The sequence below is a fragment of the Gadus morhua genome, chromosome 4 (genome assembly GCF_902167405.1).
Source record: "Gadus morhua chromosome 4, gadMor3.0, whole genome shotgun sequence".
NCBI lineage: Eukaryota > Metazoa > Chordata > Actinopteri > Gadiformes > Gadidae > Gadus > Gadus morhua.
The window spans coordinates 8,158,393-8,183,203 of NC_044051.1; the positions used below are offsets into that span (position 1 = coordinate 8,158,393).

A 24,811-nucleotide genomic window follows, 5' to 3' on the forward strand; every position below is an offset into this window, starting at 1 on the left:
TAATAGTAATATTATAATAAAATTGAATGAATGTAAAGAGAAGCTACATAAAACACATTATAGGTTACGAATAATCCTTAAAATAAATCAAAATAAAACAGTGAGGCCTGGTGTAGAATGTCATCCTCTCATGTTGTTGCCAGCTGAAATAAACTGTCCCGTGAGGACAGAGCTCTCTTTTCTCTCTCCCATTAACATTTTTAGTTGGTCTACATGGGTTTATAAAATGTGGGTGTTTTTGGCCGAATTTGCTAAAATATATTTAGCAGACATTTTTGAATTTGGGGCAGTGGAGGAGGAAGTGCTGCTCGGTCTCTACAGCAGCTTCTTCACACAGCTGGCACAGCCGCTCCTCTTTGGGCAGCCATGATTTCTTATGTCGGCCTGTTTCTATGGCCAGGCTGTGAGCACTCAGTCTGTACTTTGTTAACATCACTCTGTGTCCAACAGCTACAGTGTACTGTCGATTTAGAGACAGATAACACTGCATTTTGCTCTGTTTGTGTGCTTGAGTGTTCCAATGGGTGAGGTTGGTTTGTTTCTGATGTGTTATAATTTGGTTGAGTCTAATTGATATGTTCTCCGACTGGTCCTGAGGCAGAGCAGAGGGAGAACCTGTCTGTGGACAGTGCCTCAGGACCAGCTGAGTGAGGGGAGTCCTGTTCATCTCTTGGCTTTGCAGGGCTTTGTGATGGAAGGAGTGGGGGTCACTTTGCTTTAGATGTAGCCAATATTTAATTTATCGTTTTTGGATTTTTAATAGCAGGGGATACTGGCCTAATCAGCTCTGCAGACGTTTTTAATGGTTGTCCTGTGAACCTGCAGAATGCTTTTACAAAATTCAGTGTTTGCAATTTAAATTGGATGTTTTTCTCATTGGTCAAAAAGTTTGTTTGTTGGACAATATATTGTATAGATATTGTATAGATATTTGATATCGATTCATATGTTTTACTTATGTTTTTTGTGTCAGGATGCATTCAGGGTCATTAGGAGCCGTGGTGAACGGACAGACGTCGACCCCTAGTGGCCGCTGGGAGGTTAGGCGCCTTGATTGTCAGGTGCGTCTACCGCACTTCTCCAGCTGCTGTCAGTAAGCGTGATATCACACACCAGTGATCTAACTGGTCGAGCAGGTCGAAGTCCCGCCCCCGGCACACCTTGCTGCCCGCCGAGTCCTCTGCTCAGTCAGAGTGGAGACGGAAGAGAGGTGAGTTATTAGGAAATACTCTCATTTAAAATCTACAACTTAAGTAGTTGGCTTTGTATGTTTTCAAATGCTTGGGGAGAAATATTTGAAAGACAGATTTAGAGTATTGCTTAGTTCATGTTTGTCGTGTTTGTTCTATTTTGATAATTGGATTAGCAATGTCCTATCGTATGATTATTTTTCATAGTGTTGTTTATAATAGATGGTTTAAAGTTTAAGGCTCCGAATTGGTTAATATCTACATAGTTATTTGTGAGCAACACATGATAGGCCAACTTAACTACACACATTACTACACAGGTACTGCTGTACACTGACCCGACTGCGCATGTGCTGCTGCTGCTGCTGCTACAACCAGTTTGGTTGTCATTCCTCTCACTTTGTCCTCAAGTGGTTTCACACCCATCCTCATTCAGAGAGCAGAACCAGGAGAAGAATAAGGATCAGAACCAGGACTAGAACCTGAACCAGAGAGCTGAACCAGAACCTGAACCAGCTGGACCGCGGCCATGGCTGTAAATAAGATCATCAAGTACCTGCTCTTCTTCTTCAACTTCCTGTTCTGGGTGAGTAGAGATCTGAGGGTGGACCCATCCTGGTGTTTCAAGCCTGCCGTCTGGTTCTTCTGTATCTCAGCGCCTCGTGTGTGTGTGTGTGTGTGTGTGTGTGTGTCAGCAGTAGTCTAGTTGATACTCGGACAGTATCACCAGGGGCCGTAGAGACTAATGTCTCTGCACACTGGGGTGTGCAGCCTTTAACTCCTCGGCGGAGGCAGAAGTAGAGACAGTTGAAGTCAGAAGTAGAGACAGTTGAAGTCAGAAGTAGAGACAGTTGAAGGCAGAAGGAGAGACAGTTGAAGGCAGAAGGAGAGACAGTTGAAGGCAGAAGGAGATACAGTTGAAGGCAGAAGTAGAGACAGTTGAAGGCAGAAGGAGATACAGTTGAAGGCAGAAGTAGAGACAGTTGAAGGCAGAAGGAGATACAGTTGAAGGCAGAACCAGAGAGCTGAACCAGAACCTGAACCAGCTGGACCGCGGCCATGGCTGTAAATAAGATCATCAAATTCCTGCTCTTCTTCTTCAACTTCCTGTTCTGGGTGAGTAGAGATCTGAGGGTGGACCCATCCTGGTGTTTCAAGCCTGCCGTCTGGTTCTTCTGTATCTCAGCGCCTCAGTGCTCCTCGTGCGGATCTGATGGTTCGGTGAGGGAGGGAAAGTACCGGATCGCTAGTAGGATGGGAAATAAACAGAATATGTTTACAGAGTCAAGGTTGGAGATGGTCCTATTGTTACTGTCTGGGACAAAGAAAGTGGAATTTAGTGACTTGGTGAAGAGTAGTACGGCATGCTACCGCTATATGCTAGCATAATGCCAAAATAATGCTCTGTGTATTAATTGGTCTGTGGCTTCATGTCATGTTAAGCACCGCTTTTTAAAGACGTGTTTGGGTGTGTTGTGCTGTGTGTGTTCTGTGTGTGTGTGTGTGTGTGTGTGTTCTGGTTGTGTGTGTTCTTGGTGTGGTTTCTACATTCCTGGGCGTGACCACCTGCTCGGAGAGGGGGGGGGGGGGTGTTAAACTGAGCCCACTCCTTTATTCCTACATCATTAGATGCTTGAAACACTAACATCATGGTGGGCTTCTGAAAGTGCATTCTGAGCTCAACATGGGACACACAAACAGCAGAGTGGATGAGAGGTCCTGGAGGTGGCTGTGGTTGGAGATGGGGAATCTGCAGATCCGAGGGAGCTAGGGCGTAGGGAGCGAAGGCGTAGGGAGCTCGGGAGCAATGGAGCTTGTTCCGCCATCCATGTTTGGCAACGTGCCAGACTTGAAGGTGTGTTGCATAGTTGTGATTAATGACAATGCAAATACAAGAGTCGCAGGGTAGCCTCCCGTCCCTAGTCCAGTTGCACCACCGGGGGTTGTGTTAGTGCGCTAGCCCGTTTGTTAGAGCTAATGGTTTGGTGGGTAATGCTTTGGAGTGTGATGGTTTGGAGGGTGATGGTATGGAGGGTACTGGTGGTGGCCGTGTTTGGTTACAGTAAGAGCCTTTTGAGTCGAAGCTAATGAAATCAGGGCCACTCTGCTGCAGGACCACAGCAGGACTTCGGCCAAACGCGTCCTTCAAAACATTCTTGGCATTGACGGGAACACACTGGGGATGGACCACACTGTGGTTTGACCCCCGGACTACACTGTGGTTGAGCCCCAGACCACACTGTGGTTTGACCCCCGGACCACACTGTGGTTTGACCCCCGGACCACACTGTGGTTTGACCCCTGGACCACACTGTGGTTGAGCCCCAGACCACACTGTGGTTTGACCCCCGGACCACACTGTGGTTTGACCCCTGGACCACACTGTGGTTGAGCCCCAGACCACACTGTGGTTTGACCCCCGGACCACACTGTGGTTTGACCCCCGGACCTTACTGTGGTTTGACCCCCGGACCCTCATGGGCCACGCTCCAACACACTCTGGGCAGTAACACCTTCAATGCTGAATAAAGGTGGAGAAGGGCTGTACAGTTACACCTTCAACACTGAATAAATATATATGTGTGGAGCTCTGTCTGGGCGGTGTGTGCGGACATGTGGAGCTCTGTCTGGACGGTGTATGTGGAACTCTGTGTGGGCGGTGTGTGGAGGGGGGTGGGGGGGGGGCAGACCAGACACCAGACACCAGACACCAGTAGGGAGGAAAATTGCTCAGGAGGTGCGGGTTCACTGGCATCCGGAAGTTTGCTAGTTCAATCCCCGGTGTTGAGGTGTCCCTGAGCAAGAAACCTAACACTCAATGCTCCCCAAGGGCTGTTTGAACATCGGTGTGTGTATGAATGGGTGAATGTGAGGCAGTTGAATTCCTTACTCTTGATCCCTAAGGCTGGCGGAAGCAGTGTATAATGAAGCGCTATGGAACCGGAAGATCAGGACAGCAGAGCCAGATTGTACCAGATGTGTACACAGTTATTGTGGAGACAATGCAGGCAACCCATTTATAGACTTGAACCGCGGACACACCGTGTGTGTGTGTGTGTGTGTGTGTGTGTGTGTGTGTGTGTGTGTGTGTGTGTGTGTGTGTGTGTGTGTGTGTGTGTGTGTGTGTGTGTGTGTGTGTGTGTGTGTGTGTGTGTGTGTGTGTCAGCAGTAGTCTAGTTGATACTCGGACAGTATCACCAGGGGCCGTAGAGACTAATGTCTCTGCACACTGGGGTGTGCAGCCTTTAACTCCTCGTGTTTTGGAAGGTTTACCTGTGGTTGAATGAAGGGTTTAGCAGGGGATTAGGTTAGTTAGTTGACCATTTGCTGTGAGGTTTGCATGTGCAACGCAGTTTGAACTGATGTATTTATATTGAGATAGAAATTAGCAGGAAACTCCAGCTCAGAGAGGAACCAGCCCAGTCAAAGAGGATCTGAAACCAATCGTGGCCATCGAGGGTTTATATCAACAGTATTATCTACCATGGAAACATGACTACCATATGGGCTCATGAGGGCTTTATCTGGGACAGTTGAAGGCATAAGGAGAGACAGTTGAAGGAGAGACAGTTGAAGGCAGAGGTAGGCGGTTGAAGGCAGAAGTAGAGACAGTTGAAGGCAGAAGTAGAGACAGTTGAAGTCAGAAGTAGAGACAGTTGAAGTCAGAAGTAGAGAGAGTTGAAGGCAGAAGGAGAGACAGTTGAAGGCAGAAGTAGAGACAGTTGAAGGCAGAAGGAGATACAGTTGAAGGCAGAAGTAGAGACAGTTGAAGGCAGAAGGAGATACAGTTGAAGGCAGAAGTAGAGACAGGAGACAAAGTTCAAGATAGGAGAGATGGTTAATGGAGAGACTGTTGAAGGGAGAAGGAGAGACAGTTCAAGGCAGAAGTAGAGACAGTTTAAGGCAGAAGTAGAGACAGTTTAAGGCAGAAGTAGAGACAGTTGAAGACACAAGAGACAGTTAAAGGCATTAGGAGACATAGTTGAATATAGGAGAGATGGTTAATGGAGAGACTGTTGAAGGGAGAAGGAGAGACAGTTGAAGGCAGAAGGAGAAACGGTTGAAAGAAGGAGAGACAGTTAAAGGAGGGACAGTTGAAGGCAGAAGGGGACAAAGTTGAAGATAGAAGGAGAGATGGTTAATGGAGGGACTGTTGAAGGAGAGACGGTTGAAGGCTGGAGGGGAGACAGTTGAAGGAGAGACGGTTGACGGCAGAATGAGAGACAATCTGTCCCTGTATCTGTGCAGGTGAGCGGCTGCATCATCCTGGGAGTCTCCATCTACCTGAAGGTCAGCAAGGATGGAAACGTGGTGAGTGACATCCTGTCCTGTCAGACTCCAGAGGCTCCGCCTCTGAGGCCACTACCTCATCATCATCATCACCTCACCATCACCCCATCAACACCTCTTCATCATGATCTCATCCTGCTCGCACTAATCCACTTACTCTCATCTCTACAAGATTAACAAGATTAACGATCCAACAACATGCTGTCGTGTTGGTTCAGCCTCTCAGTGGCCCCTGAAAACCAGAGGGTTTAGAGACACCAGAGGGTTTAGAGAGACCAGAGGGATAGAGATACCAGGCTGTAGAGACCAGAGGGTTTAGAGAGACCTGGCTGCAGAGACCAGAGGGTTTAGAGAGACCAGGCTATAGAGACCAGAAGGTCTAGACTAGGGACCGGGCTGTAGAGTGTCTTGAGGGACCAGGTCCTAGGGTCTAGAGGGACCGGACTGGAGGGTCTAGAGGGACCGGGCTGTAGAGTGTCTTGAGGGACCAGGTCCTAGGGTCTAGAGGGACCGGACTGGAGGGTCTAGAGGGACCGGGCTGTAGAGTGTCTTGAGGGACCAGGTCCTAGGGTCTAGAGGGACCGGGCTGGAGGGTCTAGAGCAGGCCTATTCAACTAGCGGCCCGTGGGCCAAATGCGGCCCCTCTTAATTTTTTTCTGGCCCGCAAGAGGTTGCATGCAAAAAATAAATAAAATAAAGGAGAAACATAGTTGCATGCCAATCAGGTTTCTGTGTGTAGCCGGTGAGACTAGCCAGTATCAGTACCACACAATCAGGAACTGGCATCACTTATTCTGGCAATGTTTGGCTCAACCGATACGTGTGAGTCTAGCTTTTCTCATATGAATGCCATCAGAACAAGGGCACGTTGCTCCATGACATATGAGTAGCTGCATGAGTGTCTCAGGACGAGCCAAACTAGGCAAACAAGGCAGTGCAATCTTTCTCACTGACTCACTGGCTCAAAATGTCTCATATGTACAGTAGTTCTGTTTTGTGATGATTCAAACAACATTGTTGAATTCTAAATACGTGTCCAAAATATGTGAGAACAAAATCTTTTATAATGATACGATTAAAAGTGAAGAAGGAAGGAATGCTTCTGACAAGTGTATTCCATGTAGTAGTACTATATATATTAGGTTAACACTGCTTTAAGTACGATTTATTTGTAGCGATTCATTCAAGTAGTTTTACTCTGTGTGGCCCATGAACCCCCAGTGGTTTTCCTTTTCGGCCCACTTGTTAAGGAGGTTGAATAGCCCTGGTCTAGAGGGACTGGGCTGTAGAGACTAACGCTGTCTGTGCTCCAGGTCACGGGCGAGGCGCTGCCCGGGGTGGACCTGATGATCGCCATCGGGGTCATCATCATGCTGCTGGGCTTCCTGGGCTGCTGTGGGGCCATCAGGGAGAACCGCTGCCTGCTGCTGCTGGTACTGGGGCGCCAGCAGGACTCTGTAGACCACCAGGACTCTGTAGACCACCAGGACCCTGTAGACCACCAGGACTGACTGTTACTCTGTAGACCAGCAGGACTGACTTCTACCCTGTAGACGACCAGGACCCTGTATTATTAACTAGAACACTGTACAGTAGTAGTACTTACTGTAACATGTATCGCTGTTTACGGCTAATGGTATTTACTGTAACATTGCTAGTATTAAGTATTTATATTTTGATGTGTTCCAGTTCTTCATCAGTCTGCTCCTCATCTTCATCCTGCTGTTGGCCGCGGGCATCGTGGGCGCCGTGGACAAGGAGAAGGTAAACAGGAAGTGATTTCATCGGTCTGGATGTCGACTGAGTGCCAAATCATCACAACACACTGCTCAAGGTGTGTGTGTGTGTGTGTGTGTGTGTGTGTGTGTGTGTGTGTGTGTGTGTGTGTGTGTGTGTGTGTGTGTGTGTGTGTGTGTGTGTGTGTGTGTGTGTGTGTGTGTGTGTGTGTGTGTGTGTGTAGGTTAATGACTGGACTAAGGAGCGTCTCAACGACTTCGTTCCTCTCCAAGATCAAACCGCTGAGATCAAGACGGACGTCCAGAAACTAGAGGCAGAGGTGAACATATATATGTATATACTATACGCTAAATACATACTATACACTGTATATGCTATAGATGTAGATATAGAGTGCATACTGTATACATAATGCAGTAAAATGTATATACATCCAGTGTAGAATGCAGCATTATGTATACATAATCAGTGTATTATGTTTATAAATTCAGTGTATAATGCAGCATAATGTATATACATCCAGTGTTGAATGCAGTGTTAGGGATACATAATCCAATGTATAATGCAGTATTATGTATGCATAATTCATAATGCACTGTATAATGCTGTGTATAAAGTCTATACAGTCCAGTGTATAATCCAGTGACCTGGCTCTAGTGGAAGTGCTGTGGTCTGGCGAAGGGACCAGAGGACTGGGGCAGTGCGATCCCCTCCTCATGTCGCTGTAACGACACCAGTCAGCCCTGCAAGACCATCGGCGGCCACATGGTCTACACAACCGTAAGTAGTCCCCTACAGCCTAGTCCCCTACACCCTACACCCTAATCCCCTACACTCTAGTCTCTTACACCCTAGGCTCCAACCCTAAACCCTAGTCTTCGACTTCCTAGCCTACAACCTAGTCTCCTACACCCTAGTCTCCTAGCTTACACCTTAGTCCCCTAGCCTAGGTAGAACTGTGTCAGCTCTAGTACCAGGTAGTACTCTGTTCAGAATTAGTACTAGGTAGTACTCTGTCCAGTACTAGTACCAGGTAGTACTCTCTGTGTTCCAGCCGTGCTCAACCCTTATCATCGGGGTCCTGGAGGACAACATGGTGGTGGTGTTGGGGATCGCCTTCGCCATCGCCATCCTGCTGGTATTCACTCACTCACTCAGTCACTCGCTCGCTCGCTCGCTCGCTCGCTCAATCGCTCTCTCACTCACTCACTCACTCACTCACTCACTCACTCACTCACTCAATCAGACACGCACCCACGTGCGCACACACTCACTCACTGTTTGTTTAATCTAATTGTGTGCAGATCTTCGGCATGGCGTTTGCGATGACTCTCTACTGCCAGATCGGTAAGAAGGAGGGGCCAACGACGGCCTAGACCACCGAGACTCCGCCCCTCGCCACAGCACAGCCAATGAACTCAGCCCACGTGTTGGTCACGTGACATGATTGAACTCTCGCACTGGTCACTGGGCAGCGTGTTATTAGCTTCATGTATGTTAGCTTCATGTTTAGCTTCTTGTATGTTTAGCTTCATGCATGTTAGCTTCATGCATGTTAGCTTGATGTATGTTAGCTTGATGTATTTTAGCTTCATGTATGTTAGCCTCATGTATGTTAGCTTCATGTATGTTACCTTGTATGTTTCCTGTTTATTACTCACGCTATGTGCTTGAGCACCATGTGCTATCATGCTACTGCGCAGAACCAAGCCCCCTCGGGTTCCCATAAGCTGTGCTTAGCATTGTGTGCGCTATGCGTTTTATCTCCACCAGGAGGCAGTGTTCATTATTATTCCCCTCTGTGTTTGTGTCAGCATGTGTGCAAACAGTATTGGACCGTAGTCTGTCAATACGTTTAGTTTAAGTTCTCTCATCGTTTAAGGTAAATCTACAGCCAATATGCATCTAAATTATACCAACTGTCAGATTCTCGCCTCACTGCCTCATGGTGCTCTTTTCTCTTGGTTGGTGTTCTTTAGTTTTTTACAAGATTGTGTTGTGGACCTCAGGCCAGGGGTGACCAGTCCAGCTGGACTGGTTTTCCACTGTCTGTCTAGTTTGAAAGGTCCTCTTGGACGGTGTCTCTCTGAATATAATAAAGTTGATGAAAGCCGTTGATGTCTGTCTGAGTCCAAGTGGAGCTGAAGTGGTCCAGGGCTGCCAGGCCCGGGTGTAAGGAACGCCTTCGCTTTCAGGAACAAAGTTAAAAGGGTGCGTGTAGAAATCCCAGCTTGAGCGTACCCATACCAGGGTTTAAACCCCATCCAGACTACTGTCCATCATGTGGTCTAGAGGGGTCTTCATGGGGTCTAGGTCCTCATGGGGTCTGGGTCTACTAGGATCTAGATCCAGGTGTCTTGGTCTACCGGGTTCCTGGTCTACCAGAGTCTGGGTTCAGGGGTTCCAACCGAGGCCTTGATCTGGTGTCCTGACCTCTGTTCTAAATACTGAATGCATCTCCAGAGGGAAGGGGAGGGGAGGGATAAGGGGGAGGGAGGGGGAGAGAATAATGAGTTATTTAAAGCAGCGCTGGTCATCATCTCGTGTCAACAAACCCTCACATTCTCTCCGTCTCACCAAGTGCCTTTTTCCATCCCCACCTACTGCTAGACCCCACCTACCACCAAACCCCACCTACTACCAAACCCCATCTACTGTCCTCTGTCCCTCCATATCTCTCTGTCTGTCTGTCTCTTTCTTTCTCTCTCTCTCCTCTCTCTCTCCCCCTCTTCTCTCGCTCTTCCCCCCCCCTCTCTCTTCTTCCTCTCTCTCTCTCTCTTTCGTACTCTCTCTCTCCCCCCCCCCCCCCCCTCTCTCTCTCTCTCTCCCCCCCCCCCCCTCTCTCTCTCTCTCTCTCTCTCTCCCCCCCCCCCCCCCCCCCCCCCTCTGTCTCTGCCTCTCTCTCTCTGTCCTAACTTGGTGTGGTTCTCAGTCTAAACACTCTCCTCTCTCCTCCCTAAACCCACTGCTGCTGGTGGAGCACATGACCTCGGACACACCGTTTCTACTGGTTTCTACTGCCCACTGGTCTCTACCGGTATCTACTGCCCACTGGTCTCTACTGGTATCTACTGCCCACTGGTCTCTACTTGTCTGCTGATCTATTGGTTTCCACTGGTCTGGACGGGTCTTTGATGGACTCTGCTGGTCTCCACTGTCTCTAGTGGTCTCCACTGTCTCTAGTGGTCTGGGCTGGTTTGTACTGGTCTCTGCTGGTTTGTACTGGTCTCTGCTGGTCTGTACTAGTCTCTGTTCGTCTGGGCTGGTTTGTGCTGGTCTGTACTAGTCTCTGTTCGTCTGGGCTGGTTTGTACTGATTTCTGCTGGTCTGTACTGGTAGCGAGATGGCGAACTGCAGGACCTACATGAGAGGACTGGTGATCAGCTTCAACCTGCTGCTGCTGGTAAGAACACACGACATGTCACATGACCCATCACATGACCCATCACATGACACCATCACATGACACCATCACTTGACCAGCTTGAGGACTGATGGATAGACTGGTTAGCTGATGGGTCCATCATACCTGGGTTGACCCCCATGAGGGTAGAGGTTTTTATATTAGGTAATTAGGTAACCTTTGTTCAAATATTTAACAAATCAACACACTTCTATATAATTTCTATTATTTTCAGAATCACAGTGTAACAGTTTAATTTCATGCATGCTTTGTATATTTCCAGTTGGTCTCATTGACTTAGGTTGAGGGTGGAGTGTGAGGACGTTCTACATGACGCTCTAGCCCAAGATGGATATCACAAAAGCTAACCATTTTGGACGTTGCGGTCCTAAACAACATAGATATTTAACCTAGAAACACTATGTCAAGCTTAAACGGTTACGTCATTCCTTGTTACACTGGTAATTAAATTATTCATCTATTTTTCTGCAGGAAATGCATTTTCTAGTTTGTTTTACTGTGTCTCTACTGTGTCTCTACTGTGCTCCCCAGCTGTTTGGGATTCTGATGATCGTTGTGGGATTCTCATCGGGCTACGGCAACAAACACCTCATCTTGATACAGGTGAGCCATGACATCACTAATACAGGTGAGCCATGACATCACTAGTACAGGTGAGCCATGACATCACTAATACAGGTGAGCCTTGACATCAATAATACAGGTGAGCCATGACATCACTAATACAGGTGAGCCATGACATCACTAATACAGGTGAGCCATGACATCACTAATACAAGCAAGCCATGACATCACTAATACAGTTGAGGACATGACAGTATAATGTGTATGATAGGTAGTACTAGTATAATGTGTACTGCAGGAAGTACTGGTATAATGTGTACTCCAGGTATTACCAATATAATGTGTTCTCCAGGTAGTGCTAGTATAATGTGTACTGCAGGAAGTACTGGTATAATGTGTACTCCAGGTAGTACTAGTATAATGTGTACTACAGACAGTACTAGTGTAATGTGTACTCCAGGTAGCACTACTATAATGTTTATTACTCCAGGTAGTACTATTATGATGTGTACTCTAGGAAGTACTAGTATAATGTGTACTATAGGTAGTACTAGTATAATGGGTACTACAGGTAGTACTAGTATAATGTGTACTCCAGGTAGAACTAGTACGTGTGTATTCCTCAGCTGGATGAGTACTCCAGTACCCAGAGCCTGCTGGTTCTTAGGGGTTTCGGACCGGTTACCGTGGTGATCGCCATGCTGGGACTCAGCGCCTCGGCGACACGGACCAGGACCCTACTACTGGTGGTGGGAGACACACACACACACACACACACACACACACACACACACACACACACACACACACACACACACACACACACACACACACACACACACACACACACACACACACACACACACACACACACACACACACACACACACACACACACACACACACACACACACCTCACCGCCTCTCTCTTCCCAGTACTCTGCCCTGGTCTTCGTGGTGTTCCTGGCCCTCATGATCGTGTCAGCTCCTCTCATCCAGGTCCAGACCCAGGTGAAGACCTCTACTGTCTCTACTGTCTACTGCCTCTACTGTCTTTACTGTATCTACTGTGTATCCATTATGACTAATGTGTAGTCTCTCTCCTCTCCTCTCCCCTCCCCTCCCTCCTCTCCTCTCCTCTCCTCTCCTCTCCTCTCCTCTCCCCTCTCCTCTCCCCTCCCCTCTCCTCCTCTCCTCTCCTCTCCTCTCCTCTCCTCTCCCCTCCCCTCCTCTCCTCTCCCCTCTCCTCTCCCCTCTCCTCTCCCCTCCCCTCTCCTCCTCTCCTCCTCTCCTCTCCTCTCTCCTCCTCTCCCCTCCTCTCCTCTCCACTCAGATCGAGCGGGGGATGGAGGAGTTGTTCTTGAACGTGACTCCTCTCTACAGAGCGGAGGCGGAGCTCCAGCGGCCCCTGGAGGAACTGCAGCTGACGGTACGTGTCCCTCAGTGGACCCCCAGTTTATTAACTGGGCCAAGGCCCGCCTACTTAATTATCAGCTGGAGGTTGTGATTGACATGCAAGAACGACCAATTGCAGACAAAGAAGGTTCTCTCTCTCTCTCTCTCTCTCTCTCTCTCTCTCTCTCTCTCTCTCTCTCTCTCTCTCTCTCTCTCTCTCTCTCTCTCTCTCTCTCTCTCTCTCTCTCTCTCTCTCTCTCTCTCTCTCTCTCTCTCTCTCTCTTTTCAGGACTCCTGCTGTGGTCTGAAGAGGGCTTCTGATTGGAAGGATCAGATTCCTCCTTCCTGTTTCTGTTCCCCTCCCTACCCCTCGTCTCCCCCCTACACCCACATGAGGTTTGTTTGTCTGACTGCCTGTCTGTATGTCTGTCCGTCTTATTAGTTACTCAACATGATTGTGACCAAAAACAAACCGTCTCCTCTCCTCTCTTCCTCCTCCCCTCTCCTCGTCTCCTCTTCTCCTCTCATCTCTACTTCTCTCCCATCCTCTCCTCTCCTCTCTTCCTCTCCTCTCCTCTTTTCTCCTCTCCTCTCCCCCTCTCGCCTCCTCTCCTCTCCTTCTCCCCTCATCTCCTCCTCTCAGCTCCTCCTCTCGTCCTCTAGGCAACAGTACAGTTCTGGCTCCTTGTGTGTCCGTCAGAAGGTCACAAGCCCCCGTGACCCCCCGTGACCCTGTGACCCCCCGTGACCCTGTGACCCCCCGTGACCCTGGCACCTCCCGGTACACTGTCACCTCTGCAACTTCAGAGGAGCTGTGGGTCCACTCCAAGGTAAACACACACACCCACGCACATGCAAACACACACATATACGCATGCGCACAGCGCACACATGCACACCAACACATACACACACAAGCAAACAAACTCACACATACACACAGACATTTACGCATAGATGTTTTCAGGTGAGTTGCTCTGAATGATTCAGCTGGTCTAGAATGATGAGGATGAGGATGAGGATGAGGATGATGATGATGATGATGATGATGATAATGATGATGACGAGGGTATGTTCCAGCCCTGCGGTCCGATCCTGAAGAGTCATCTGACCTTCCTCATCAGAGTCAGTATAGGAGTCATATCTGCCTTCACAACTGTTCTGGTAGGCTCTCACACACACACACACACACACACACACACACACACACACACACACACACACACACACACACACACACACACACACACACACACACACACACACACACACACACACACACACACACACACACACACACACACACACACGGAAATATACGAAAGCATGAAAAATGTCCAACAGTGTGTCTGTGTGTGTGTGTCTGTTTGGTCAGATGGCTGCTATGCTCCTGTCTCTAGCTCTGGCTCTGGAGAGGTTCTGGACCCACTGGAAAACACCGGTGGTGGAGACCACCGTGGACGACTTCAACAGAGTCAAATACCAGCCTCAACCCTCCCTCACCTGACCCTTGACCTCTCAGCCTCAACCCTCCCTCACCTGACCCTTGACCCCTGACCTCTCAGCCTCAACCCTCCCTCACCTGACCACTGACCCCTGACCTCTCAGCGTCAACCCTCCCTCACCTGACCCCTGACCTCTCAGCCTCAACCCTCCCTCACTCGACCCCTGACCCTTGAACTCTCAGCCTCACTCCTCCCTCCCCTGACCCCTGACCTTCACCATGTTAAACACTACTTCCTGGTTCTCTGGTGTGTTTCCTGCTGCTGTTTTGTGGTCGACAGGAATCAAAGCTCTGTGTTTGTCTCTGATTTGGGGCCTGTCAGCAATAAAATAACCCTCGAGAAACCACCGTGTGATACACTGTCTTTCATTTAAGTGCGATGCTGAAACCAGTGAGATGTTCCTCTGAATATACCGACAATCTCCTCTTCTGTTGATGGGGGTTCAGAAGGACCACCATGACAGACCTTCCTCAGTGGTCCTGAGCTGCCCAGCAGGGGGTGCTGTGATCCACAGTCCGGGTCCTGATAAACCAGGCTGGAGCTCCAGGTTCGAGATGTTTATTCAGAGTTCAGGAGGAGCCAGAGGTTCGGTTCGGTCTCATTTGCTTATGTGGCGACACGAGGAGGCTTTACTAATTTATATCAGAGTATCTTCTCTTTGTTACCGACAACGCCACCTTGGGTAGGGCCAAGGTGATTATGATTGTCACCTCGGACAATAAGACACTCAGGTTCGTTCAATCAGGGAGGGCGGGAGACGGAGTTCAAGAATAACATAAAACACTTTATTATAATGAACACGGTTTGGCACAAAAAGATAAAAAAGAGAAGTAAGCCCAACTGGGGAAGGAAGTGGGTACAAGTGTGGTAGGAACTAGGAACTAAAGTTCTCGCCTATGTTTACTGGGACCCACGGCGGCGAGATCTACATTCCGATTGGCTGGCGGTATTTTACTGCCAAAACGCTACTAGCTAATTTGCATAGAGTTGAGCTCATTTACAGCTTTACAGCTTTAAAGCTATCGCTCAAGCGTTTTATCGCTCCTATCGCTTTATCGCTCATGTCTAACTAACTACTAATCAATGAGTCAATTTAATATTAATATAAAGAAGGGGAGTAAATCTGTACCAAATTGGGCAGAAATGAACAATCAAAAAGCATAGAAGATAAAGAACAAATAGATACAATCTTTAATTCTTTCTTTTTAAATTCAGTGTTTGGCCAACAATTTTGGTGTAAATCAACAGCTGTTTAACTTTAACCTGCTGATATATAATTTCCCTGTTTGGACGATCGAAAAGGTCTCAGAATCGACAGCGATGGAAAACCCTGATGTCCTCTAACCACACAACCATGGACAACACAACACACCTTTACCCTCCACACACACTCGTCACAAACACACACACACACACTCGTCACAAACACACAACTCCTCACAAACGCAAACTCCTCCTCACATACACTCCTCCTCACATATACTCCTCCTCACACACTCCTCATCCTCACACACTCCTCCTCACACAATCCTCTCAGGCAGGCAGCTGGATCTCCTCGTCACCATGGGTAAAATCAACGGCTGTCTGAAGTGCGTCTTCTTCCTGCTCAACGCCATGTTCGGGGTAAGAGCTCCGGTCCTCCCGCTCATTCACTCTTCATCCAATGGAACCGATGTTTGGGTTTGGTGGCTTTCTTTCTTTATTTTAGTTTGTCTGAGAAAACATCCGTTTCCTACTAAGGGGTATAATAGTGTCACCAGTGCTAGTGATACTAATAATAGTGATAATAATATGGTAAATGGTCTGCATCTTACATGGCACATTTGTGTAACGAGAGGCCACCCAAACCTCTGTACAATATTGCCTCACAATAAACCATTCATACGCAGACAGCGGTGTCAGCCATGCAAGGCGACAGCCAGCTCGTCGGGAGCAGTTAAGGTAAGGTGCCTTGCTCAAGGACACCTCGACAATCGGCTAGGAGGAGCGGGGAACGAACTAGCAACCTTGCGCTCCCCAGCCAACCCGCTCTACCCCTGAGCTAATACCACAGTTTTGTGCTGTATGTAAATGAGACGTGTGATGTCCCTTGTTCCTGTTATATGTTATATTGGCCGCTGAACAGGAACCTGCTGGAAATCAGCTTTATACTGAGTCAGGCCCGTTTTAAATTGAAACTTTGTTACCTTTAATACTTTGCTCTATAATAATAATAATAATAAAAAAATAATACTAGTGTAGTTCGTGTTCGTGTTCTCGGCAGCCAGTCAGTTTCGTTCTCAGTGGGTGCTGGTCTCCGCCAGGGCTGCGCCTTGTCACCAATCCTGTTTGTGATATACATGGACAGGATATCGAGGCGTAGTCGTGGTGGGGAGGGGTTGCAGTTCGGTGGTCTGAGGATCTCGTCACTGCTTTTTGCAGATGATGTGGTCCTCATTGGATCATCGGCCTGTGACCTTCAGCACTCACTGGATTGGTTGGCGGCCGAGTGTGAAGCGGCTGGGATGAGGATCAGCACCGCTAAATCTGAGGCCATGACTCTTAGCAGGAAACCGGTGGATTGCTTACTCCGGGTAGGAAATGAGTCCTTAGCCCATTTCCTACCCGGGAAATGGGCTAAGGTACTTGAACTCCTTCCTAAGTGAAGGAGTTCAAGTACCTCGGGGTCTTGTTCGCGAGTGAGGGTACTATGGAGCGTGAGATTGGCCGGAGAATCGAAGCAGCGGGGGCGGTATTGCGTTCGCTTTACCGCACCTTTGTAACGAAAAGAGAGCTGAGCCGCAAGGCAAAGCTCTCGATCTACCGGTCGATCTTCGTTCCTATCCTCACCTATGGTCATGAGGGCTGGGTGATGACCGAAAGGACGAGATCGCGGGTACAAGCGGCCGAGATGAGTTTTCTCAGAAGGGTGGCTGGCGTCTCCCTTAGGGATAGGGTGAGAAGCTCAGCCATCCGTGAGGAACTCGGATTAGAGCCGCTGCTCCTTTACTTAGAAAGGAGTCAGCTGAGGTGGTTCGGGCATCTGGTAAGGATGCCCACTGGGCGCCTTCCTTGGGAGGTGTTTCAGGCACGTCCAGTGGGGAGGAGGCCTCGGGGAAGACCCAGGACTAGGTGGAGAGATTATATCTCAACACTGGCCTGGGAACGCCTCGGGATCCCCCCGTCAGAGCTGGTCAATGTGGCCCGGGAAAGGGAAGTCTGGGGCCCCCTGCTTGAGCTGCTCCCCCCGCGACCCGACCCCGGATAAGCGGATGACAATGAGGGTATGAGGTACTAGTGTAGTGATACTAATGAGAGTGATGATAGTATAGTGATATTACTAAGACATATAATAGTGTCAGCACCTAGTGATTCTCATAATTGTGTAGTAATACTTAGAAGAGTGATATTAGTGTAGTGTTACTAATAAGAGTGATAATAATTTAGTGATACTAATAATAGTGATGATAGTGTCACCAGCACTAGTGATACTAATAAGACTGATAATAGTGTAGTGATACTAGTAAGAATGATAATACTGTGACAAGCACTAGTGATACTGTTAGAAGAATTAATAATAACTTATCTAATTCACTTCAACTAGCTAAAAAGCAAGAGGAATCGGGGAGTCCAGGTCAAGTATAGATGGAGAGTTTATTGCCACCCGCAAACGAGAGACAACAAAGCTGAATGGTATTCGCGAATACACACTACCGAATGAATCCCGGACAGCTCCTTATATCCCCAATTCTTACACAATACAAAGTTGGACTTTCATCAAATATAGAATTTCCCATCAGGGTCATACTGTGTGGATGTCAGCATACTCCTATGTCTTCTGAATCCCAATGTGACCTTAGAACATATATTATCCTTATACAAACAGAGATGATGCACATGTGTGAATGTAAGCATTGTCTTCAGAGAGTACATCAATATGGGAGTAGACTGGACTCTCTGACTGATGTATCACATGGCCCATCAGGTGAGAATATCCTGGACCCACTCACTGGTGTCACACAGCACACAACATCTAGGTTAGAGGTGATCAGCTCTTCTCCACCATTAAAGTATATATGATATGTAGGCCTAATAATAATCATAGTTTAACATAGAATGTAAGGTTAATTTCTACCACAATACCAATAAGAGTGATCATAGTGTAGTTATACTAATAAGAGTGATAATGCTGTCACCAGCGCTAGTAACAGTAAAAAGAGTGATAATAGTGCCACCAGCACTAGTGATACTAGCAGACTGAAATTTGATGATAATTCCGAGGCTGTCGGTAGGAAGGGACAGCAACGTTTATATTACCTGAGGAATTTAAACTCTTTTAATGTTGAGAAGTTATTGATGTCCCCTTTTTTACAAGTCTTTTATCCAATCTGTCCTAACCTTTACATTTATTGTCTGGTATGGCGACAACAGTGTGAAGGACAGAAACCAGATGAGTCATATTGAGAAGGTAGCTGGCAAGTTAATAGGAACGCCACAGACTCCTCTGGCGTATATATTTGAGGAACGTGTTGTCCTTAAAGCCAACTCGATTTTAGACTGTAAAAGCCACCCCCTTCACCAAAATGTTGAGGTTCTCCTCTCAGGCCGGACATTCCCATTCTGCACATTAGCTAATTTTTAACTAGGGCAATATCCTTGCTAAATTTGCATAATATTGAATTCCAGACTTAACTGTTGTGTGTTGTCTGTGTGTCTTATGTGCATTGGTCGCTGTTATTTATTAACTTCATTAATAACCGTAATAAGGATGCCTAAACCAGGAGCTGCAGTCAACATGGCATTACTGTTCAGCATGCTTGAAAACATAAAACACTGCGCACGCAGGTAACGCATACAACAAAAAGTAGTGCCTTCATTATGTGGGTAAACCACATACGGTCATAACAGTCGCTGTTGATGTTTTAATGTACTTCTGTATGCTTTTACCTGTTGACCTGTCTGCAAACCAAGTTTCCCTTTGGGATAACACACCTACTACTACTACTACTAAGTATAGTGATAATCGTGCCACCAGCGAACAAACAATTATAGTGCCTTGTTTCCACTGAGCGGTGCGGTTCAGTTTGATGTGGCTCGGAGCGGGGCAGCTCGGTTACGCTAAATCTGGCTCGCGTTTCATCCGCGGACAGTACCCTTATGGTAGGGTGGGGATAAGACGGATGGCCATTGCCGCGGCAGCTACCTAAGCATTGTGACATCGTAGCAGCGTGACACAGTGTAGTGTGCTAATAAATTCAATGAAAAAGATGAACGCGACAAATTAAACAAGGAGCTACAATGGAGGATGTCCAAGAAGGACGGGAAAACTTTGGCACAACATTTTCTTCAATCAGACAAACAAAGCTTTCGCCGTTGTCCAAAAATACCTCGCGGGCGCTGTGTTTGTATGTTTTTATGCCCTTTTTCCGTAAGTGACGATTCCGTCGACCAATCAACGGACGGCGTGTGTAGCTCCATTTTTTCGGGACACTTTGAGACCCCTTGGTAGCCCAACGGAGGAGTACCAAAAATAGGAGCGGTTCAGCACGCTTATTTTGGGACCCTGCCCAACTTCTGCCAATAGAAACGCCAATATAAGCGGACGGAGCCGCAATAAACGAAAACCGCACACCGCTTGTGGGAAATGATGCATAAGAGTGATAATAGTGATCGCAAATGCAATCAGTTTCTCAAAAATAAGCGGTGAGTCTTTTTTTTTTTACCATGTTGCTCCTGCAACCCCCTCAATAACACTCAATATATTCTTTCGAGAAGTATTGCAGAGTAACTACTGAGAGCTGTAGAATAATAAAACACGTGGATGCTACTGTAGCATTCTCTCTGAACGCGGGAAAAGTGGAACACAGAACGACGGCCTAGCGGCCCACTCAGCTCCTCTGTAGAAGCTCTGTGGGCCACGAGCCCCCCCACACACACTCCCATCACACACTCCTCACACACACTCCTCACACACACTCCTCACACACACTCCCCACACACACTCCCATCACACACTCCCTACACATGCTCCCCTCACACACCACCTACACACTTCCCACACCTCTTCACGGCGCTGCCTGGAAGGCTCGCGGAGGAAGACCTGGTTTATGTTATCTAGTCTGAAGGTTTACACAATGCTTGAGAGATGGTCTCCAGCATGCAGTCCCAGCGGCCCTGGGAGGCCAGGAGACGACAACAGAGACCAGAGGAGAACTGATCCAATGAACCGACGTCCTCACTGTTCTTGTTCCGTTTTCACACTTTGATCTCTCAAGAGGTCTTTGTGCGAAAAATGAACGATAAAGTATAGTTTTGAGATTAGACAGAAAAGAATGTTTAAATTAGGTAAATGTCCTGGCAAACTAAATAAGTATGTATAGAGGGATGTATGCATCCGTTTAATTTTTTTTGATTGATCATTTTCATTTATAGAAAAATAATTTAATGATTAAATTGTTTTGGTTTTTGCGTACTATTAAAATCGAAACAATTTCGAACAGAGACCTCAAGTAAGGGTGGAAATGTTTGGTACCTTGTTTTATTTGTCTCCCTCTTGTGGTGAAAAATGAACTTGTTTGGTCTTGTTGATCTTTATAAATGAACGGAACCAGTGCTGGGTGTTGTCTCCCTCGGAAGACTGAAACGTGATGTTGTAGTCAGACAACAACAAGGGTCGATCATAGCTCAACAGACAGGACAGTTTGAAAGCTGCTTTGATTGACTGCTAAAATGTACAATCAATGTTTTTCTTTGCTGCAATTATACATTCTCTCTTGACACTTCTTTAAATGCCTTGTCTTTCCCAACAGCAGTGTTTTATATGTTATGTAATGGCTATGACTTTGGTGAATAACATCTCATTCCGTTCAGATCTTTGGAGGTTTGATGATATTTGGACTTGTGAAGGCCCAAGCAGTTGAACCACAGGTAACCCCATCTCATGACCTCTACATGTCCTCCACATGACCTCCACATGACCTCCTAACATGACCTCCACATGACATGACCTCCACATAGACCTCCACATGACCTACTCACATGACCTCCTCTCATGACCTCCACATGACCTGATCTCATGACCTCCACATGACCTTTTCCCGTGACCTCGTCCCCTGACCTCCACTGATCCTACTGTCCTCAGCTGCCCAGCGCGGTGGGCCCTTGGCTCTGGGCTGGACTGTGGGTGTTCTCCTTGGGGATGCTGATGGTTTCCATCCTCGGCGAGACGGCCGCCACGACCGAGAAGACGGCAATGCTCAAAGTGGTAGGACAGACAGACAGGCAGGCTGATAGACAGACACACAGACACAGACACATACTCAGGAAAGCAGGCAGGCAGACAGAATGGTATTGACTACTGTGTCTCCAGTTTGCAGGTCTGGTGGTGGCCGTAATGATCATCATGATGATCTTAGGGATCGTCATGGCTTCCTACAGAAACAAGGTCTCTTTCTCTGTTCCTCTCTTCCTCTCTCTGATGTATCATTGTGATAAAGAATGTGCTCTCTCTCTCTTTCTCTCCAGGTAAAGGTGTCCTTTGAGAACATCTCTCCTGACATTGTGGGAGAGATGATGGCAGAAAACAATATACGAGAAATCCTCAACGACGCCCAAGGGCCGGTAAGTTGTGACCATAACCGTAACAACCTTTTGTTACCCGAACAACTTGCTGTTACCCTGACAACATGCTTTTACCATGACAACGTGTTGTTACCCTGACAACGTCTTGTTACCCAGACAGCGTGCTGTTACCCTGTCAACTTCTTCTTACCCTGACAACGTGCTGTTACCCTGACAACGCGCTGTTACCCTGACAGCGCGCTGTTTCCCTGACAATGTGCTGTGACCCTGGCAACATTCTGTTACCCTGACAACGTGCTGTTACTCTGACAACGTGCTGTTACTCTGACAACGCGCTGTTACCCTAACAACGTCTTGTTACCCTGACAATGTGCCTTTATCCTGACAACGTGCTGTTACCCTGACAACGTGCTGTTACCCTGGACACATGCTGTTACCCTGACAACGTGCTGTTACCCTGACAATGCACTGTTTCCCTAACAACGTGCTGTTACCCTGGCAACATGCTGTTACCCTGACAACGCTCTGTTACCCTGACATGGTCTTATTACCCTGACAACGTGCTGTTATGCAGACAACACGTTGTTACCCTGACAACGTGTTGTTACCCTGACAACGTCTTGTAAACCTGACAACGGGCTGTTACCCTGACACCGCGCTGTGTCTCCCTCCAGCTCCAGTGCTGTGGCTTTATGAGCTATCAGGACTGGGGTAACAGCATCCCTGGATCCTGTAAGTGTTCAGAATCCACTTTCTGCACAAACCGCCCAGGGGTAGCTATATCTATACGTCTATCTATCTATCTATCTATACATTAGCACATCGCCTGAATATGTCTGATACATAACGCTGTTTGCTGTTTCATGTGTGTCTTTTTTTCAGAACTTGGACGGTCCAGCTATCATCTACTCCAGGGTAATGGATGATCAGTAATCAATCTTTTTATTCAATGTATCATTAAACCAATCAATGCTACTGATCAGTAGCTAACCCGTGTGTGTTTGTGCATGTGTGCATGTGTGTGCATGTCTCCAGCCGTGCTTCCCCATCGCGTCTGACCTGCTGGATCTGGCCTTGACGGTCTCCATGGGTGTCTTGTTTGGCTTCGCTGTCACCGCTGTGAGTCCTCAGACACATCAGCACCCTAATGCTCTGCACACACACACACACACACACACACACACACACACAATAAAGTGTCTGTGTAATGTGTGTGTGTGTGTGTGTGTGTGTGTGTGTGTGTGTGTGTGTGTGTGTGTGTGTGTGTGTGTGTGTGTGTGTGTGTGTGTGTGTGTGTGTGTGTGTGTGTGTGTGTGTGTGTGTGTGTAGCTCCTCTGCCTTAAGGCAAGCCTCCTGATGATTCGTCAGGTCAGGCGTCACAACGGCGGTCGCGGAGGACAGGCCATCGCCATGACGGCTCCTGGGTACAAGCTGACCCCTGGCATCTGACCTCTGAACTCACGCCTGATTTCTGCTTCTGTAAATGAGTCCTGCGCTATGATGTCAATAGTTACATGATGTCAATAGTTTCACTCGTGTTCCCATTAAAGAAAACAATACATTTGTTCCTCACCATTAAGGGTTCCATGTGTTCATTCTCCTGTTACAATGTACCTCGTTTCAGTGACTCCTCCCCTCCATTCCTGTAAGAGGACAGGTTGTCTCCTCCCTTCTATGCATATGTAATTAGCTGTATACCCCTCCCCCCTATGCATATGTAATTAGCTGACGAAGGTCCTTACTGCTGGGAGGTTTCTGACTCGTGACGCTCCAGACCGACGCTCCTCTGACCTCAGACAGAAGAACCTCCTCACCCGTCAGACCGAGGCCCTGCGTCGCTGCCTTCAGACCGAGGCCCTGCGTCGCTGCCTCATGGTTCTAACATGGAGCACTTCAGGCAGGGGCTCCTTTGAAGGACTGTGTTTTCCTCGCATGATTCTTCACGGGCCCTGAAGCTGCTGAGGAGTAGGAGGAAGTTGTGTCTCAGTAGGCCACTCCCCTTCTCAGTTGGCCACTCCCCATCTGATTAGGCTACTCCCCTTCTCAGCCGGCCGCTCCCCTTCTCAGTAGGCCACTCCCCTTCTCAGTAGGCCACTCCCCTTCTCAGTAGCCACTCATCAGTGTTACGTTAATGCTACTAGTATAGCAGTAGTATTAAGGTGATATACTGCTAGTATAGCAGTAGTATTAAGGTGACACAGTTATATTAGTATAGCAGTAGGATTAACTTAATATAGTACTAGTATAGCAGTAGTATTAAGGTAGTATTCTACTAGTATAGCAGTAGTATCATTGTAGTATAGTACTTCTAGTACAGCAGTATTAAGGTAGTATAGTACTATTATAGCAGTAGCATTAAGAAGTTAGTAAAGTAGTTCTAGTATAGCAGTAGCATTAAGGTAGTATACTCCTAGTATGGCAGTAGTATTAGGTGGTATAGTTGTTCTTCTACAGCAGTAGTAGTTAAGTAATGAAAAAGAGAAGCTAGGCACAGTGCTGAGTGTTTGATTCCCCAGAGAGAGAGACACCGTATCGATACTAAAACTCATTTACTACGTCAATAATGGCTTCTTTCTGTCCCATTCAAAGGCAATCTTTCACTTGTTCAACACAGAGAGGTGTTGTCGTGTGTGTCTGCAGGTGTTGAAGTGTCTGCATGTGTGTTTATATCCCAGTGCAGTGGCGGACTCAGAAAAAATAAATAAAAAGGGCACATTCTGGACAACATGGGGCCCCACCAGCGGACACAGTGGCTTTTCTAACTTGATGGTGTTTTGTTCCCCCAACGGAGCCTTAAAGGCAGCGCTGCCTGGAAGGTCCTATCCCCTAACCTTAGCAAGCGCTGCATTGAAGGTCCCATTCGGGGCACTTGTTACATCTCCATGTAGCACTTAAAAGAATAGTTTTGCTCATAATTTAAACGGGGGGTTTTAATAAAAAAAGAAAATTGCTTCAAAGACACTGTTTCCCCTTATTCTAGTGACTTTATAAACACCAAAATGAGTTGTTCACATCATTGTGCACTTTCACATTGTAGCCAAAGAAAGGAGGATGCCTTACTGCTTACATCTTTACTAACATTTAAGTAAAAATTCGACTGGAGTAAATTCAATGTGCCGCTACCATACAGTCTTTGACCGCTGACA

At 47.4% G+C, this 24,811-nt stretch overlaps 3 protein-coding genes across 9 annotated transcripts; all 3 read left to right on the plus strand.

The window, feature by feature from the left end:
• The first annotated feature begins 1,110 nt into the window (after positions 1-1,110).
• LOC115542776 (tetraspanin-8) lies at positions 1,111-9,333 on the plus strand. 4 transcript variants are annotated; one of them, XM_030355191.1, is made up of 9 exons: positions 1,111-1,210; positions 1,627-1,776; positions 5,439-5,501; positions 6,794-6,913; positions 7,170-7,244; positions 7,441-7,536; positions 7,875-7,997; positions 8,272-8,355; positions 8,522-9,333. In XM_030355191.1, exons 2-9 carry the CDS (start codon positions 1,720-1,722, stop codon positions 8,591-8,593), a joined length of 690 nt encoding a protein of 229 aa, XP_030211051.1. In that variant the 5' UTR covers positions 1,111-1,210; positions 1,627-1,719; the 3' UTR covers positions 8,594-9,333. The 4 variants fall into 4 exon arrangements, with proteins under 4 accessions (XP_030211051.1, XP_030211053.1, XP_030211052.1 ...); XM_030355193.1 differs by having other exon boundaries at positions 1,178-1,210; positions 1,602-1,776; XM_030355192.1 differs by having other exon boundaries at positions 1,190-1,210; positions 1,511-1,776.
• A 769-nt stretch (positions 9,334-10,102) lies between these two features.
• LOC115542928 (CD151 antigen) lies at positions 10,103-14,451 on the plus strand. Of its 3 annotated transcripts, XM_030355439.1 has the most exons (10): positions 10,103-10,432; positions 10,493-10,620; positions 11,173-11,244; positions 11,832-11,954; positions 12,142-12,216; positions 12,539-12,634; positions 12,890-12,996; positions 13,244-13,430; positions 13,681-13,764; positions 13,976-14,451. In XM_030355439.1, exons 2-10 carry the CDS (start codon positions 10,561-10,563, stop codon positions 14,105-14,107), a joined length of 936 nt encoding a protein of 311 aa, XP_030211299.1. In that variant the 5' UTR covers positions 10,103-10,432; positions 10,493-10,560; the 3' UTR covers positions 14,108-14,451. The 3 variants fall into 3 exon arrangements, with proteins under 3 accessions (XP_030211299.1, XP_030211298.1, XP_030211300.1); XM_030355438.1 differs by having other exon boundaries at positions 10,103-10,620; XM_030355440.1 differs by lacking the exon at positions 13,681-13,764 and having other exon boundaries at positions 10,103-10,620.
• A 1,166-nt stretch (positions 14,452-15,617) lies between these two features.
• On the plus strand, positions 15,618-23,244 carry LOC115542903 (23 kDa integral membrane protein). 2 transcript variants are annotated; one of them, XM_030355395.1, is made up of 9 exons: positions 15,618-15,728; positions 20,955-21,011; positions 21,226-21,348; positions 21,454-21,528; positions 21,609-21,704; positions 22,340-22,438; positions 22,548-22,580; positions 22,701-22,784; positions 22,995-23,244. In XM_030355395.1, the coding sequence occupies exons 1-9, from the start codon at positions 15,669-15,671 to the stop codon at positions 23,112-23,114; spliced, it is 747 nt and encodes a 248-aa protein (XP_030211255.1). In that variant the 5' UTR covers positions 15,618-15,668; the 3' UTR covers positions 23,115-23,244. The 2 variants fall into 2 exon arrangements, with proteins under 2 accessions (XP_030211255.1, XP_030211256.1); XM_030355396.1 differs by lacking the exon at positions 22,701-22,784.
• Positions 23,245-24,811: the final 1,567 nt, after the last annotated feature.